The sequence below is a fragment of the Vipera berus genome, assembly GCF_964194415.1.
Source record: "Vipera berus genome assembly, chromosome: 1".
In the NCBI taxonomy this organism is placed as follows: Eukaryota; Metazoa; Chordata; class Lepidosauria; order Squamata; family Viperidae; genus Vipera; species Vipera berus.
In genome coordinates, this window is record NC_138202.1 from 132,510,400 (window position 1) to 132,529,229 (window position 18,830).

Genomic DNA, 18,830 nt, shown 5'->3' on the forward strand with positions numbered 1-18,830 from the left:
CTACCGGTGTTGCTCTGGAATGTGATGATAGAAATAATAAAATAAAATAAAATAAGTTCCAAACTATCCAGCTGTTCGCTTAAATGAGCTTGTGATTTGCAGATTATTAATCAATCTCTGTTCAGGATTTATGACTGATGCTTGGCTTGCTTATTATTTTATAAAAGAATAAGCTGCATATTAATATAGAATGAGTAATTAAAATGCTTGAATATCTTATACAAGAGTCCTTAGCTGTTACATTCATTTATGTCCCAATACTTGATATAACTGGCAAAGAAAATAATAATTAGAGACATTTAGGTATTCCATTTGTATTGATGAAGTATGCCCTAACAATTAGTAATCTTATTTAGCCCAGTAGCATAGCAGTTATCTTACCCAGTTGCTTAATAAGAAATTAATATACAAGACTAGAGTGATGTCATTGTGTTTAGGTTTAATCAGTTCTCAAGGGGTGAAGTCTTTAGTAAGTAATCTTAAGAATACTTGTCAAGAAATTCACTCAAAATATTTTCTGTAACTTATAGGTATACATGTACCTCATTTATTTTATTAGTTGGGCATGTTTTGATAACATTATAGAATGTGTTCCAAATCATATTTATCTTGGAAGAGGGATATTATTCTTCAGTGAAATATATATCTGTCTGATTAGTTAACAAAAATTAACTAACCAGATTCAAAAATCAGGATGTGGAATTTAGAGAATTCAGTATAATAAGTTTGGGCAAATTTGTTGGTCAAAAGATTGAAAGTGTCAAGCTTCTTGTCTATGGAGATTCTCAGTCAACCAGGTCATAGTTTTCCCAAAGATGCTTTTTCTTTTTCACAAGGCAATTGGACTTTCTTTTTTTTTTCTTTGAAGACATTTCGTTTCTCATCCAAGAAGAGCTGAAGAAGCTTCTTGGATGAGAAGTGAAACATCGTCAAGCTTCTTGAGTGAAAGTGGAGATGATGCACTAGAATAAAAGATTACTAAGAAAAGGAAAGCTTCAGAGATATTAATTACATATCTGGAAAAGGCCATTAATAATTACTGTAATTTTTCTTCCTAAAAAGTCAGATTTGATCTAAAGGATTTAGACTTTGTAGACATGGTCATGTTTGCAGTATAAACCATAATTTTTTTTATAAAAACCACCATCTGATCTTACGTTGGTCCATATCTCAGTCACCATATAATGTGGCTCCCCCATGACTATGTTAACTCTTCCTTCTGCCCAGGTATCACTGAATCTTTAAAGAAAAGGGTTAATGAAACGATTATAAACAAAGCTACATGGACAGAAATATTGAATATACATGTAGTGAATACACTTATACTGCAGGGCAGATGATCTTGTCAGCAAGTTTAAAACACAATTTCTCATTTAAGTTTAGAATGATACTGCTATATTTACAGGTTTTAAATTACAGCACTGTAATCAGAAAGATATTGTGATTATTACTTTGATAGGTCACACTGTTCTTATAGCTGGTCATTTTGTCCTTTTTCATGGCCTTTGCATTTTTTTACAACTCTATACTTCTGAATATATACCCGCTACATTTATTTACCAAATGAAGATAATGCTTTATATATTTGAGAATAAAATCTGATTTAAAGAGCTGTTACAGTGCTTACACTGTATGTTTTGGATGACTCCTGTAGGAGTACAGATAGTCCTTGATGTCCAGACGTAATGGAGTCTGCCCATTAATGGTTGCAAGTCAAGATTATCGTTAAGCAAAGTACCCACGGGATCACCATGCTTAAAGACAATGGGGTCATTAAGCAGGGTATAGGATGCCTCAGGGGTAGTAGAGGCCTCGGGAGGTCTAGTGCTGGTTCAGGTGATCTGCCTCATGTTTCCCAAGATCTCTCCTACCCTCTAGGTCAGGGGTGTCAAACTGCCGGCCCACGGGCTGTACATGTCATCAGGAAACCGCACCCACCCCGTTGCTGGCAATGGCAAAAAAGCTCTGATATGTTGCACGATGTCACGTGATGTCATGAGTTTGACATGTCTGCTCTAGGTACCCCATGACCTCCTTCCCAAGCCTTGGGTTGCCCCCAGATCTTTGGCTGCTCTTCCACCCCACCAGATCCCACGCCTCCTCCCCCCACACCTCCTCCCCACTTGTTTATATATCGTGAATTGGGGGATAAATACATGCTTTTCTGTTACAAAGAAATAATGAGATTTTTATGTTCTGAAGACGATATGAGAAAACCCTTTGTGAAATAATTGTATCAATGAAACAGCTATTGTACATAGAGTGGGAAGGTACTTGCAAAAGTTTAAAGGCTTTATCAAACAGTATCTTTTCCAATTTACTTAACAGTTAGTCAGCATTTCAAAGGGCTTTTATTGCAGATTCTTTCGTTAATCATTTCTACACCAACTTACCCACCCACAAGATTTGTTCAGAAGAAATTCATATAAAGGCTTGGCCAACAGGTCATTTAATCTAAAGTGTCAGGTAAGCTTCCTGGTAAGACAAGGGCAGGTTCACTGGGATATCAATTTTTTTTTTCACTTGGAGTAGATTTAGATCCAAATAAATGATAGACAGTATTGCAGCATAAGAAAAAAAAATAAAGATACATATAATAGAATTCACAGTGTTTCCCCCTTCGCCCTATTTAGAGTCTATTTCTTTTAGTATTAGTTTAGTGCAGATATTGAAAGGCCTGGAGACAGTCGAAATGCTTTAATTCATCAGATATCATCCGCTACCCAATGTCTTGTCATTCAGGCAGCTTGAAAAAAAGCCATATTAAAAATTAATATCCTCATCAAATGTATTTTTTCATTTAACCATCCTCTCTACAAAGTTATGTTTGTGGAGCATTTGTTTCTACAAATAATTGCTTCTGTGACATCTGCAAATCACATGATAATTCTATAGAACATGTGAGCTTGCTGTAAACAGAATGGCTGTCTCTGAAACCTTAACTCCTAGCACAGAGGTTGCAGTGGTGGTACAAACTATTTCTTCGGAAATGATAGTGAAATACAAAATAAACCTATTAAACTTCATTAAGCAATCAGAGTAGGAAGGAGTGGCAGGGAAAAAGGAAAAGAAAAAGAAATCCTTTCAGTTTTGCCTTCAGCTCAAAGAAGCTGCTGAGAACAAAGAAGCAGAATGTTAAAATGGATCGGTTTGAAGCAGTCAAAATGGATCAAGAAAGTGAGTATGACCTGAACCCCTTCCCTTTTCTTCATACTGTATCTCACATTGGATAAAAATCTTACCCATGGCAGAGTCAGCTACTAAATTATTAAAGCTCTATCAGAAAATACACCATTGCAACTCTTGGTTTGATTTAGGAGAGAGGAATATTGTTTATTTTCTCTCTGTTCAGAAAGATGGGTTGCATTTGGTTTATATTTATGACTTTGTATGTGGAGGTTTGTTTTTTAACTGAAAGGGCATTTGTGATAATGAAATAGACTACTGTAGTATTTGTATTCCTACAGGAAAGGTTTAAGAAGGAATTTTGTGTTTCTACTCTTATATTATTCAGTCATACCACGTCTATTTATTTGTTTATATATTTGTTTCAATTTATATACCGCCCTTTTCCCAAAGGACTCAGGGTGGTTAGAAAATGAACAGAAAAGTTAATGTACTTCCTCATGTCATCCACATACGGTAATTATCCTTCTCATCATAAGAGAGTAGCAGTGGAGGCAAAACTTTCAGAAATTATGCACCTGCTACTAGCAAACTATTGCTTTTTGTAAATATGAAATATTAACATATGTGGAAACTTTACTAAAATGAATTAGTGCATATCATAGACTTAAATTATGTTAACATATCAAGTGGGAATTTCATCTTTCATCATTACATTTTACCAAATCATTTTATACAGGAATATTAAAAGATGCTGCTGTTAATGATTATAACTAGGGGACAGTATAATTTACTGCTAGCTTTAGGTTTGTGCTGGTTGAAAGACAGCATACTATCCTTTTTGCAATGGTAATTCAAAATTAGAACCCTCATCATAGTGGTAAAAACAGCAATATGTAAGGTAGTCCTCTAGCTAGAAGTCATCATGATGTCCACGTTTCCTATCATTGACCCTTATTAAAAGGGTAATGTGAATAAATTCTCATTCGGTCAATTATCACTTTCAGACTGGTAATAAAACTAGCCTCACCTTCTCTGTCTTTTTTTTTTAAAAAAAAATCAGGGTAAAGGAATACACTGGAACAAAATTAGGATTTACAAGTTCTTGTAACCTACTTGATTTGTTTAGTTTTCATGAAGGTTTATATATTATATTCGTATGAGAATACGAATTATATATTATATTCGTATGAGAATACAATGCCAACAAATTAACTGAAACTTATAAAAACAATATGTTAGCATTAAAACTAAAAATAATAATTTACACTATAATATCTATATGATCATTGCTTTATATTGTAGGTTTGGGAACATTATAGTGAATCATTGCCATTTCTGCATTTAACATTTCCAGTTAGCAGTAATGATAAAACAAGGGGTTTCCCCCCCTCTTATCATGAAGAATTGGATGATAATCTAGTAACTTGTGTTGTAAAAAACAATAATGGCATCAGCATCTAATGACTAAGATATTGAATATTTTCAGCATATTTTTTAATGTTTCTGTTAGGGGTAAGATGCATATTTATTTATTTAAAGCAATTTAGAATTAGTTCATATGGTTGCTCCTTGCTTGTTTCTTCTTAAGTTATCATACTATGAAGGCTTAATTGCAAAGCAGGAACTTTCTAGTTTAAACCTAATTTGTGTTATAAATACCCTAATATTCATTAACACACACACACATACACAAAGTGTTTTTGTTCCTGCACACCTTTTGAGATTTCTGATAACCACCTGGACAAGCCCATGCAATTACCTTGGCAAGATCTCAGCAGTGGTTTATCATTGCCTTCTTGGGTTTTTCCTAAAGCTGAGAGAGTAATTGTCCCTAAGTCACTCAGCTAGTTGTTTGCCTAAGGTGAAAGTAGAAGTTATTTCTAGCCTAATGCCTTAACCACTGTACCAACATGTATTAGAGTATATGTATTAAGATAATGCATTTAAAGAATGTGGAAATTAATATCTATCACATTGCTGCTCTGCTTCTATATTTTCTTTCTGTTTTTCCAGCATTTAGTTTCCTGACAGCCTATCAATATGCTGTTTAGTGTATTATTGGGAATACAACTATGTTGAGACAAGGGATATAAGGATATACTTTGGGGTAACAAGTTGGGGTAGACATGATTCCAAAACCTGGCCAAATAGCTTTTTGACAAGTTGCCAAGTGTGAATGTTTTCATTGTTGCTATCAATCCACTGTTTTTCCTTGATGTGCGTCATGGGAGCAAAAGGGTTCCTCATTCTGATCTAGACAGAATGTGTGACAGAACCTTAGAGAAAGAAAATGACAGGTCACTCATTCATTATGAGTATTCTTCTTTCCTACAAGTGATTAAACTTTTGATTAGCCAAGTATTTACTGATACCATCAATGTGTGGGTGGTCACCTAAAAAAGTATGTGTGGTTGATGTGTTGGTGATGTTGATATTGAGTCTGAAGGTGTTAATATGTAAGCCCACTGTAAAATCCTACTATTTAGGGGGGACTTACAATATATTTTAAAATATGAATTTGCATGTGTGAACACAGGAAGGTTGGTGTTTAATAAGGAAACAAGCATTCACTTTTAACAGAGTTAATCTGCCATATTTCTCCTTCTTTTACTTGAGCATATTAGTGATGGGAAGCTTCTGTTGTCAAAAGGTGTCATTTCTGTTGAGATTTGTCCTTATTTAGATAAGCATACAAAGATGAAACTCCTCAGTTCTTTGAAAAATACACAGTGGATTTAATTCATTTTGTTGTTTGTTTTGTAAGCGTATTGCAAATCAGAAGTGAGGAGAGAGACTACATATGGTTGCAAATTGTTCATATGGCTTTTTCATATTTAGAAGCCCCTGCAAGGTAGTTAACACATTTTAATGTAAATCTGAAATCTTAATTTAGCTTTAGATCAGATTGTTGTATGTTTTTTTAAGCGCCATCTTTTATACATTCTTAAAAAGGAGGTACATGGTTTTATAGCATCAGTAGAGATACATACCCATCATTGGAGTCAGCAGTGATACTGCTTTCTTGTTAAAAGATTCTGGTGCATAACTGGAAAAAAGGCAGTCTGTTAGTATATTTTAATATATGTATTAAAAAAGAGCCAAGTTTCATCTAATTTACAATCATATTTATAGATTTATGTTATCAAATTAGAATCAAAATACAGTATACAAAGAAAAATATTTATGAAGTGTATTGCATGCATTAAACAAGATGGGAAGAAATGCAGAACTCATTTGAAAAGCTGCCTGTTGTAAACTTTGAATACTTGTAGTTGAGCACCTCTTACTGTATGGCAACTAGCCCAAGGGCCTTTATGTGTACATTCAGCACAGTTAAATGGACAGTTCCTATAGCTTTTAGTTCTGAGATCTGCATCTGAAGCTGCATGCTTAAAGTAGAATTGATTATATCACTAATTCCCAAAATCAGTCTCCATCTCCCTCTGCTACTGCGTAATATGATTGTGTTTCTCTTCCAGAAGTACAGTAACTCAGGACTTCATAATTTTCTTAACATCTATAGGTCTTTTCCAGGTAGAATGTAGATACGTTGGTTCAACATGCTTTGGATATGGTTTTTAATGTGGAATGTGGTATTGGAAGTTTGTGTGAAAAAAAAACATTTCTTTTGCTGTGGTCAGACCACTATCTAATAGAGTCAATATTTAGATTAATTTGGACTCTACTCTAACAAGAAAAGTGTATGATTATGACAGTCTGCCCCTGGAGGCTTATAGAATTTATACTGCTTTTTGAGATATTTTCCATCATCTCTTTAGGTGATTCTGTCTCACTCTGATTCCTTCATAAATCTCTAGTGTAGTTAGATGAACAGAAAATAATAGCCATCAATACCTTTCAAATACAATATTTGGATTATGATTTATAGTTGTGGTATGTGGTTAGAATTTGGGGGTGCTGTAATCTACAAGATACAGAAGGCACCCTTACCTGTCATTTCCCCCTTATCTGGTTAGGATTAAGATTGCTTTGGTCATATTGATGGCCATATAAGACAGAGGTTAATTAAAAGATAATTCAGGGATAGTTTCAATTCCAAGTATATTCTTTAAAGTTATACTTCAAGTGTCATAGACTTATGTCTCAACTCTCTGTCCCTAATAGGTTTGTGGGAGCAAGTACGGTAAATACCTTTTCCCCTTAGCTAGCGGTTAGAATATAATGGAATCATAGGCCTGGAAGGCACATTGGAGGCTTCTAGTCCAACCCCCTGCCCAAGGCACGAGATCTTATACTGTCCCAGACAAATTTATTTATTTATTTATTTATTTATTTATTTATTTTATTTCTATACCGCCCTTCTCCCGAAGGACTCAGGGCGGTGTACAGGGCAATAAAAATACAATAAAAATACAATATACAAAAGTTAAAAATAAGATTAACTAGAACTAGCCCATTACAATAAATAATTAAAAATTACTAATTAAAATACCCCAAACCCATTAGACCAGGCCGGCTTGTTCAAATAGGTTCACAGAGTTGTTCAACAGTTCAGAGAGATAAAGCCTACAGAGATGAAGCATATATTATGAAAAGGAGGGATCATTTCTTCTTGTTGTGCTGGCTAGTTTGATTTGACTTTATAAAAGTACCATATGAAATTATTCTGCACCCAACTTCTTATTACTGGGATTAAAAAAATATATCAAGGGGAAGAACTGCAGTTGTGGTAGAGTAGAAGAATTTGAAAATTACCCCCAAAATCTTGTTCTAACCCACTTTTTGTCATCCATAGCTGTAAAACATAAATGATGCTACTTTGAAACATCCTAATAAAGCAAATATTTTCATAATGCTTCTGAAATCTCTCTTTCATGAAAAATTCAAACATATTTTAGACATTATAAGCTCTGCTTGGTGGTTATGCTAAGTATGAATCAAAGTGTTCATAAATTTGGTATGTTCACAAAGTACGGTATGTTCTTTTTAATAATAAGATTTTCTTCGTTAATAAGAATATTGCTAAGTGTTTTTGAGCATGTATTGATTTGTATATCACAAAGGTGAAGGTCCACCAGGGACAGTATGGAAACCTGGAATAAGAAATCATCCAACAACTATGGTTTATTTTATCAAAGTTCATGAAAAAAGGTTAAATTTTCCATTGGGCATTCAGCCAATTTAGTAATTCTATGACATGCATAAAAGTATGGGGAAAAAAAGAACTAGTCTTGAGAAGTTCTTAGCAATGAACAAAATAATAGATCAATTTCAGATTTGTCATGGAAACATCTTGTCAACCCAGTAACAATGACGTCAAGTTGACAATGCCATCTAGACACATATTATTTTGTCTGGAACACACCTGTTCAAGAACAGGAGAGTAAGGACTTCACATTTTCCATGCATTGATATGATATGATAAAATCAGGTGAGATCATTTGAAAAACATAGTTATGGTATGATTTTTTGTTAGGTATCAGCAATCATTTAAGTTTATTTTGGCCAGTATAATTTTGCTGACGTTTGTAAGGAATTCATAAACTTTGCTACAGAAGATTAACTCATCTTTCTTCTTTTTGGAAGCTTCTGGTACTGATCTGTGTACTCTGCAAGTACAATTTCTTCTGCTTCGCTTTAACATCTAGCTAATAGATTAGAAGTTAATAACTTTTTCACTTTGATTTTTTAACTGTGTTTTTTTTATTTCTGTGGCTTATGCTCTGGTCATCTTAGTTTCAGGATTCAGTAAAAGACTGTACTGTGGTACAAAAATAAACTACTATAGTATACAATAAGTTGCTGTATTTTTTATTTTGATAGCACACTGAATGATGGATACCTTGTTCACAGCAATATTTAACTACTAAATATTACATGTATATATATATATATATATATACATATATATGTGTGTGTGTGTGTGTGTGTGTGTGTGTGTGTGTGTGTTTACTGCATTGTAAGCTGTTCAGGGTTGCTTTGGAAAGTGAGATGTGCTGTGTGTGTGTGTGTGTGTTTGTGTGTGTGAGAGAGAGAGCAGATAGAAATATGCTGAAAATTAAAGTATCTAAATGCATGTAAGGAATGTAAAATGGAGGTTGTGAGAGCTAAAGGAAAATAGATAGTCTCAGATGATAACTACAGTGAATAAAGAAGAATCAACTTTCTTCAGGATGACAAAAACTCAGGAACTGAGAACTGAGTTCATTTCTTACCAGCCATCTGATCATGTTGAACAGCTAACAAGAGCAAAATTTGAACTGAGCTCACGGGCTCTGCACATAACACTTTTGGTGGCTGACAGTTGCAGAATGTTTGCATGGTCTACCATGTATTTTAGAAGACTGTGAATGATGAGGTAAATGTTCATTATTCACTGGCCCAACAAATAGTGCTTAGATTTTTTTTAACCAGTGAGATCAGTAGGCACTCACTAGTATTTCATAGTGATAACTAGCATGATAAATAGTTTTCCTTCTTTTTGAGTAAATTCATCAGCGATGTTATAAGACTTCTTTATAAGGTCACACCAATGAACTAGGAAGTGAAACTTATTTTAGCCATTCTTTGCATCAAAATAACATTAATAATATTAATCAATAACTTTAATAAATGGGAAATACCTCATAAAATGATAAAGATTGAAAGCTATTTCTGCCAAGGACAAAAGTAAACTTGTCTTTTGAAGAACCATATGTTTATGTATAATTTAATCACTTCAAGCTAAGGCTAAAACTAGTTCCACAAAAATATCTGCTCTTTTATTTTTAAATGAAGGAATACACTAAAGAATAATTTGAGCTCATCCAACAGGATTTTATTTTAAATCTTTAGAATTGATTTTTCCTTGCTCAAGGTGATATTATCATCTTTATTCAATGATAGCTATTAACCTAATGATATCAAACAAATCAAGTTCCTATTTCAATTTATTTTTTCAGTAATATTTTTGAGATTTATATGAAGTTGGACTGTATCTCCTAAGAAAAAATCAGATCCAATTTATTTATCCCCTATAAAAGATGAACAAGGGTAGAGACATCTATCTCTTTGGAGCCTGCATAACTAAATATTTAGCATAGTAAATCTGATTAATTCTGAAACCATACTACAAGCCACATTTTGATAATTATCATTAATCCAGCAATATTAAAAAATAGGCATAATAATTTGTTCTGTAATATGACAAACCTATGAGAATACCACCATCCTTAAAGCCATGGAATTTGGAATTTGGTGAAATTGAATTGCTTGCTGCTATTCTATTTTTTTCCTTCTGTACAAGAAAATAGAAAAGATAAAGTAGAAAAGTAGAACAAAAAAAGAGAGAAAGTACACATCATGAAATAGTACATTCCTTGTCTTTGAAACCCTTCTGAGCAAGAGTGCATAAACTGCTGTTCTAAGGAGATCCGTACATGAGGTGTTGTTGTTTTTTTTAATCTATATCTGAAATTAAGACAAATATCTTAGGACAAATCTGCTCTAGTAGATGCATGTGTACAGACACAGCCTACATCAGTCCAGAACACAGCAGTCAGGATGTAACTGTGAAGGTCTGTTAAGGGCTCCTGATGAACTGTAATCTGTCCAAGCAATCTGGTACATTGAAAGATGCTTATTAACTGAGTAAAGAAACAGATTTTCTCCTAATGCCTTCTCATTGGATTTATTACACACCGAAATTCTTCCCTGGTATTTTTTGTTTTCTCTGACAGCAGCAAAACTGACCAATTTCTCTTCCTCTCTCGTTATGATGATTTGCTATGGCTTAAGAAATCTTGGCTAGTGAAAATCATGGAAAGCTGGTCTAATAAAAGTGTTTACTGGTCCATGTTTCCCTTGTTTTAGATACAGAGGGGTATCAATACTCAGAATCTGATGAAGTTTGGGTTCTTATTGTGTAAAAGCTAAATTAGATTTCCTAAAACTGCCGTAACACAATAGAGCTAATATTATACATGAATGTGCTGCCCTGTAGGAACTTTGTATGATTTAATCTTGCCCATAATATAATATATTATATTTATTTATATCCCACCTTTATTGTTTTTATAAATCAAGGCAGTGACCATACTAATATTCTTCCCTCCTCCCATTTTCCCCATAACAACAACGCTGTGAGGTGGGTTGAGCTAAGCAAGAGTGACTGGCCCAAAGACACCCAGGCATCTTTGATGCCTAAGATACAACTAGAACTCACAGTCTCCAGGTTTCTAGCCTGGTGCCTTAACCACTAGACCAAACTGGCTCTCAAATTTCCTGACATCACTATATCCTTCATTTTAGCTCCTACGCTAGGTTCGTTTTTTGTTATTGGTTCTTACAAATGTCTATATATAATGTGTGACATTAATTTGGTTAACATTCACTTACCTCACGTCAAGAATGTGGAACAGAAATGTGGAATTTAATAATCTGAGGACACAGGAAAAATATATTGTTAGAAATCAGAGAAGAAGTGCTATGGCATCCCTACGTGCTATGGCAGGTTTTGCTCTACTAGATCTAAAAGGTTTTGAGTTATGTTTTTGCACTAAATATAAGACAGATCTCTAAATGTCCCAGTGCTTCTCCCTGGCCATATAGACAGTTTTTCCAAATTTATACTGTACATCAGCAAAGATAAAATGGATATGATGATTTTAATTTACAGTAAGACAGTTTTTCATTATTTCCTGCTTTGAGTTATGTTTTTAAATGTTAACTAACATTCTGAAATAAATGAGACAAATTTATCTAAAGTTCTTATTAACATATCCACAAAATCAGGTAAAGAATTAGTATTCATTGTTTATCCAGAATTTTTGTCTTGTTTTTTTTCTTTCACTCAGGTGGGAGCAGGAAAAGCAAAGAGCATTTGACAGTCTTCCCACATGTTTGACGGTCAAGTTTCTTTTGCTTTTCATACTCCCATCTAAATGGGGTAGAAAATATAATCTTTCTCAACAGACACTCATCTGATCTTCTTGTTTAGATATGGAATAGTCTTTTTACAATTTGTGGACGTCCTGGTCTCCCCTGTTCTCTTTCTCTATATTATATATGACTCTGCTAAATAATATTGTCAGTTTTAACAAAAATTGAAAGTTTGTGCCGGTATTCAGTAAATATTTTGTTTTAATTAGACTAGAGAGTTACCTTGTTAAGTGTGTAGGAATTATGTTTTCACAGAATGAGATTTTTCATATATATTCATATATATATATTTCATATATGTCGCAGATGATACAACAGTAATGGGCCTTATTCGTGACGACAATGTGGATGCTTACCATAAGGAGGTTTTAGGGGTTGGTGAACTGGTATAAGGAAAACAGCCTAGTTTTAAATACCGGGAAAACCAAAGAGATCATTGTCGATTTCAGAAAAGGCAGGCACAGCCACACTTCTCTGTGCATTAATGATTCACCTGTGGAGATGGTTACCAGCATCAAATTCCTGGGTGTGCAGCTAACGAGTAGGCTCAACAGTGAGAAGCTGGTGAAGCAGGCACAGCAGCACCTGCACTTTCTGTGTCGCATAAGAAAAGCTCATCTTCCTTTCCCTGTCCTGACCACTTTCTACAGGGGGACGATCGAGAGCATCCTGTCATACAGCATCACAGTCTGGTTTGGAAGCATCACTTCTTTAGATAGGAAGGCGGTGCAGAGAGTGGTGAGGATTGCCGAAAAGATCACAGAAGCGTTGTTTGAACAGGGTCCATAAGATTATCTGGGACACTACTTATCCTCTTCACAACCTGTTTTCCTTGTTACCTTCTGGGAGGAGGCTTTGTGGTATCCACAGCAGAACATCCAGACTCAACCATAGTTTCATTCCATGCAGCATTAACCTTGTGAACTCTCAGGCTTCCTCCTTCTGTTATATATTCAAGATGGACAGTGTTTAATATTTTATTGTTATGTATATGTAGAGGTGTGGGTCTATACATATGTTGTATATAGTATGTTTTAGGTGTGTGTCATGTATGTGTTTTACTTTGAGAGTGGGCAACTAAATTTCATTTTTTATGTGTGCCGTTGTGCCCACAGTAAAAAATGAGAAGAAAGATTATCTTATCTATATCTAGGTTTTCTCACTGCCTATAACAATTTCAGTGAGTGATAAATAGAAGAATAAACTACATTGGGTTTATGAAAAAGGAAACATGGTACTTATTTAAAGAAACTTATTTATGCAACCATCTTCACAATGTCGTTTAGCATTCCCACAGATTACTTTATGCAGGATATATTAACACAGAGCATGAAAAAGCTAATACTAACCAGACATATTGGTTAGTTATTTGGGTAGTTGGGATGTAATTGGGTAATGTTTTACATTTATTTTCAGTGGTAATAGTAAGCATTTTCAAGCACAATATCTTACACTAAATACAACAGCTTTTACTATAGTAGTTCCTGTCCTTGAATCCAGATCTGCAAAAGACCTTCCCCTTTTCTAATCTTGCTTACTGCAGGATATATGAAAATCTAATAGCTTTTTTTTAAAAAAGCTGTAATAATTTACTCCATACATGAATAAATACAGGTAATACTCAACGTAGGACCACAATTGAGCCCAAAATTTCTGCTGTTAAGCAAAAGTTGTTGAGTGAGTTTTGCCCCATTTTATAATTTTCTCACAGTTGTTAATTGAATCACTGCAGTTGTTAAGTGAATCATGCAGTCATTAAGACTTTATATAGACTTATAGACTTAATTTGTTGGGAGGCAGCTGGGAAGATTACAAATAGTAATCACATGACCGGAGGACAGTGCAACTGTTATGAATACATGCCAGTTGCCAAGCGCCCAAATTTTGATCACGTGACCATGGGAATGCTGTAACTATTATAAGTCAAAATAGGCTATAAGTCACTTTTTGCACTACCTTTATAACTGAATTGTCACTAAATGAATGTTTAGAAAAGGGTAGAAAATTTGGCAGAAAAGCTTTGCTCTAGCCCCCCCACCTATTTTATTAAGACTAGCCTTTCAGAAGTTCCAGAAACATGGATTTCCATTCCCCAGCTAGTAAGGCCTTTGGTGAGAATTCTGGAGGTTGAAGCCCACATAGCTAGAAAGTATTCAGGTTGGGAAAAGCTGCCATATTCTATTTTTAAAAGGCCATTTTTGTTGTCCATTGTTATAGCATTTGATGTTAGTGTTAGCTGGAAAACTCATTACATTTTACAATACCACCAATGTTATTAGCTATTTCCTATCCATCATATCCATCACTCTGCACATTTTTTCTTGTTTTTGCTCAGTTACATGTTAACATTAACTCCTTTTATTGAACACAGATATGTAGTTGCCCTGGAAAAAGATGTTAAGGAAAATGAATAAATGTTAACGGGTGTGCATAGGCAACAAACATTTACTCATGTAATGTTAATTTTTCAGTGTCATCATAGTCTGTGCTTTTATCATAAAATTATGAACGGGTATGAAAAATTCACACCTGGCAGACAACATCAACTTGCTGATTTTTATCTTTATGCCCTTTGTGGCATGGGGCTGCATTATCTGAGGGACCATCTCTTTCCAATTACATCGCCTGCCCCATCTGTACATCATGTCTCTAAGGAGTTATATCTGACAAAAACTGTGTAGGAGATGACCAGGCTGAGCCCGAGGGAGGGGTCAAACATGTCATAAGTCACGAGTCTCTGTGCTCTCGCAAGAAATCTAACTCCAGCCCACCTTGAATGTCTCTCTTATCCCCCGCTCATTTATCTTGACCATTAGTCAGATTCTTGTAGAGAGTTTAAGCTTGCAATAAATTTTCATGCTGATTTGAACTGCCTGAATCTCCTGATTTCCCCAATGCTTGACAGGACCCAGGAGACAAGCCTATTCTGCCCTGGCACCCACCCTATGGAACATCAGTCTCCTTGATGTGAGAGTGGCCCTATCTCTCCTAATCTTCCAGAGAGCCATTAAAACTTGATTGTGTCCATAGGTTTGGGGGTCATAAGGGAATGCTAATTTGATTAGGTGGCTCCACTGTATATAATCTGATGCTTTCTCTTAGCCTTTTATAATGATATTAAATTTTTGGTACTTTTTGAAATGTTTTGAAATTGAAATTTTTATGGCTTCGTGTACACCATCCAGAGTTGTGCTGTGTAAGATGGGTGGCCATATAAATATGATCAATAAATAAATATGTAGTCCAATATACACTTACCACAGTGGTTACCTAGGAGTAAATTACCCCACACTCAGTGTATGTCTAGCACAGCCAATGGTGAACCAATCATGTCTGAGAAGCTGCCAGCAGTATAAAGTAGACCAGACTAAGAAACCAATTTATTTTAACAGCTATAGTAGCAGAATTTTGCAAGTCTGAATATCTTTTCCCTGTCCCCTGCCTTTGTCTTTGTGTGAACTGGGGGAGGGGAGTCTGAGACTTTTACTCAAGTTAGCTTCTTGGTGTAGTAGGTTCAAGCCACATCTGATTGTTGCATTGGTAACAGTTCTTCCTTCAGTGTTTCAAGACCATTCCCTATGCCTTTTACAGAAGACCACAAGCAGGCATAAAGGAAACAGAACTTCTCAGCAACTGAATGTGGACTTTAGTACAAAATAACTAATGATACGCACTATACGATCCCATAATGAAGAATTATTGATAGAAACTATCAGACCTCCTTTTAGAAATCTCTTCCTAAAACTGCTGAGTGCCAGGACATGGATAATTCCTAAAGCTGATGCCATATTTATAGTAATCTAAACTGCAAATTTATATCAGCTCAATTCTATAAAACAACATCCTACTACCCATATCTGATGACTCCCAATAATGATGAAATCAGTAACACTGTGCCTCCTGGTGGTCAGTGTAATTAATCACTGATAGAGGGGGAAACAGTTTATAAAATTGTTGGTATCATTTGCTATGGAAACATGGAATTAACTTTCAACAACACTGGAATAAACCAGCTAATTTTTTATTTTCCTTAGCAGGAGCAAACCATGACATTCTGACTCACACTACTTGTTAACACCTTTGCTACTCAACAGCTTGTTGATCTGAAAGAAAAACTAAGAATTCTTTCAGGGAGGTTAGAAGTGCTCCATACAGTCATAATGAAAATGAATTCTCCAAAGAATTTTCTTGTAGCTGCTAGAAACTACTTCCTGTACTTGGTGAATATCAGTGTGATTAATCTGGCTGGAATCCAAATGAACCAGAGTCATGGTTCAACCTATACCTTAAGTGGCATTTAGCACATGATAAAAAGAAATATCTTGTTAGTAATGATACATGAAAGTCAGAATGTTCAAATCTCTTGAAGTAATAGCATTCAGTTTTCCACCCAGAATGGTGTTCGCTAAGAGTAATTCATCCTTCTGATTTGGCCCAGATAGTAATTCGTCCTTCTGATTTGGCCCAGATCAGTGATAGCTGATAACAAATTATCTGTTTGAGTAGATTTGGAAGCCACAGAATGTGAAAAACTACAGCAACTAATAGAACCAACTTGATTTGTTACACATAATTAGCTCTAATTCTAAATCAGGCCTGCACAACTCCTAGACAGGGAAAAGGCCAGCCTGGTAGATTAAAAATAATTCCAAACCACAAATAACAGGTGGCATACTGATCAGCTGTTTGTTAGCTAGCTGTGTTACTATAGCAGTTGGAGCTGACAGTGTTCGTGAGTCCTGAGGTGTTGGAGGACACTTGGTAGCATATATTTTGAGACAGATGTGGTTCCATAACCTTGGTGGCGCATCCATCTTAACAATAGAGGCATTTGGCCACAATGGATTATATGTCAAAAAGGGCTGGTACACCACACAAGGCTGCATGTGTATGCCTACTGTAAACAGTCAAAATTAAGATTTTTTTTTCTTTTAAGAAGTGAGCAAGGACATTAGGTATCAGGGTTCAGTATAACCTAAGATATTGTTTTGAAAAGGTAAAGGTTTCCCCTGTCCAGTCATGTCTGTTGTGCTCATCAACATTTCCTAGCCAAGGGCTATATGAAGAAATTTCCATGGTCATGGGCCTATATGACTATATGCTGAGGCATATGGAATGCTATTATCTTCCCCCTGAACTGGTATCTATTTATCTACTTGCATTCAGACTGTTAGGTTGGTAGATGCTGAGGCAGGAATGGGAGCTCACTCCATGTCATAATGCTTGGGTCTCAAACTGCCTCCCTTCTGGTCGACAAGCCCAGTATCTTAACAGTTAGGCCACCACACCTCACTAAGATATTGTTATATTCAGTCAAATGTAGTCTACTTCTCTTTCTTCTTCTTTCTTCCTAGCTGTCTGGAGGATGTGAACTAACTGTGGTGCTGCAAGACTTTGTTGCCAGTCACAGCAGTGAACTGAGTATTCAGGTGGGACAGACTGTGGAGTTACTCGAAAGGCCAAGTGAACGGCCAGGCTGGTGTCTGGTGCGGACCACAGAAAGGAGTCCACCTCAAGAAGGTCTGGTCCCCAGCAGTGCTCTCTGCATCTCCCATTCCCGGAGCAGTGTAGAAATGGACTGCTTCTTCCCATCAGGAAAAGGTAAGCATCAAATGAGTTAAATTTCATCAGTCAGGTCAAATGTTTTGATAATCATTGTTCTCTACATTTGGATGCATCTGTTCATCTTTTCACCTTTGTCTGCCTAAGGGAAGGAGACAATCTCTGTGTGTGTTTTGTCTGTTTGTGCTGGGGAAACTGATTTCATTGCACCAATCAGCCAACCTTAATAACAATTATAATTCCACTTTCTCTCTTTCTGGATAGAAATGATTGGCTTGTCCTTGCAACATTCGCGCACAAAAAATCTTAAATAGTAATTATTTTATTTATTTATTTTTATTTTAATTCCATTTATATCCCGCCCTTCTCCGAAGATTCAGGGCGGCTTACAAGCTTAGCAGTAACCTTCATTCTATGTATATGCCTGCTTATTAGGGCTTTCACACACACACACCCAAGCGGCATTATTACAAAGTCAGCTTAATTGACCCCAACAATCTGGGCCCTCATTTTACCTACCTCGGAAGGATGGAAGGCTGAGTCAACCTTGAGCCTGGTGGGACTCGAACCTGCACTAATTGCAGGCAGCTGGTGTTACTTAAGGAGGCATTAGCCCACTGCTCCACCAAGGCTCTTATCATTTTCATTAACACATTTTTTTCAAATGGATAACAATATTTGGAATTTTGAATTAGTTATTTCAAAAGCAAGCAAACTGGAAGCAGGGAAGTGAGGAGGAAAAAAAAGCAGCTTTTGACTTGGAAAAGGAAGCTGACAGAAAAATGAAAACAGTGAAGAGCCACCAAAAAAATAATAATCTAAATTAATTCCTCTTGATATATACCAACTTGAAAATAAGAGTTCCTTTTAAAACAGTTATATCCATCTATCCTTCCATGCATCATCATCACAAGAAAAATTGTAGCACTTAACAGAATAACAGAGTTGGAAGGGACCATGGAGATCTTCTTGTCCAACCCACTGTTCAAGCAGGAAACCCTATACCATTTCAGACAAATAGCTATCCAATCTCTTCTTAAAAACCTCCACTGTTGGAGTACCCACAACTTCTGAAGGCAAGCCATTTCACTGATAAATTGTTCTGTCAGGAAAATTCTCCTTATTTCTAGGATGGTTCTCTCCTTGATTAATTTCCATTCATGGTTTCTTGTCTAGCCTTCAAGTGCTTTGGAGAATAGGTTGATCCCCTCTTCTTTGTGGCAGCCCTTCAAACATTGGAACACCCGTATCAAGTCACT

General features: G+C 35.6%; 1 protein-coding gene across 4 annotated transcripts in view; it reads left to right on the forward strand.

The window, feature by feature from the left end:
- KALRN (kalirin RhoGEF kinase) overlaps window positions 1-18,830 on the forward strand; it is a gene marked incomplete at its 5' end in the record, with an annotated part of 564,822 nt that overhangs the window by 444,356 nt on the left and 101,636 nt on the right. For all 4 annotated transcript variants that reach the window (XM_081316371.1, XM_081316370.1, XM_081316372.1 and 1 more), the window contains one exon: window positions 17,364-17,610. In XM_081316371.1, the coding sequence (XP_081172497.1) occupies window positions 17,364-17,610 (247 nt within the window). The remainder of the gene's footprint in view (window positions 1-17,363; window positions 17,611-18,830) is intronic.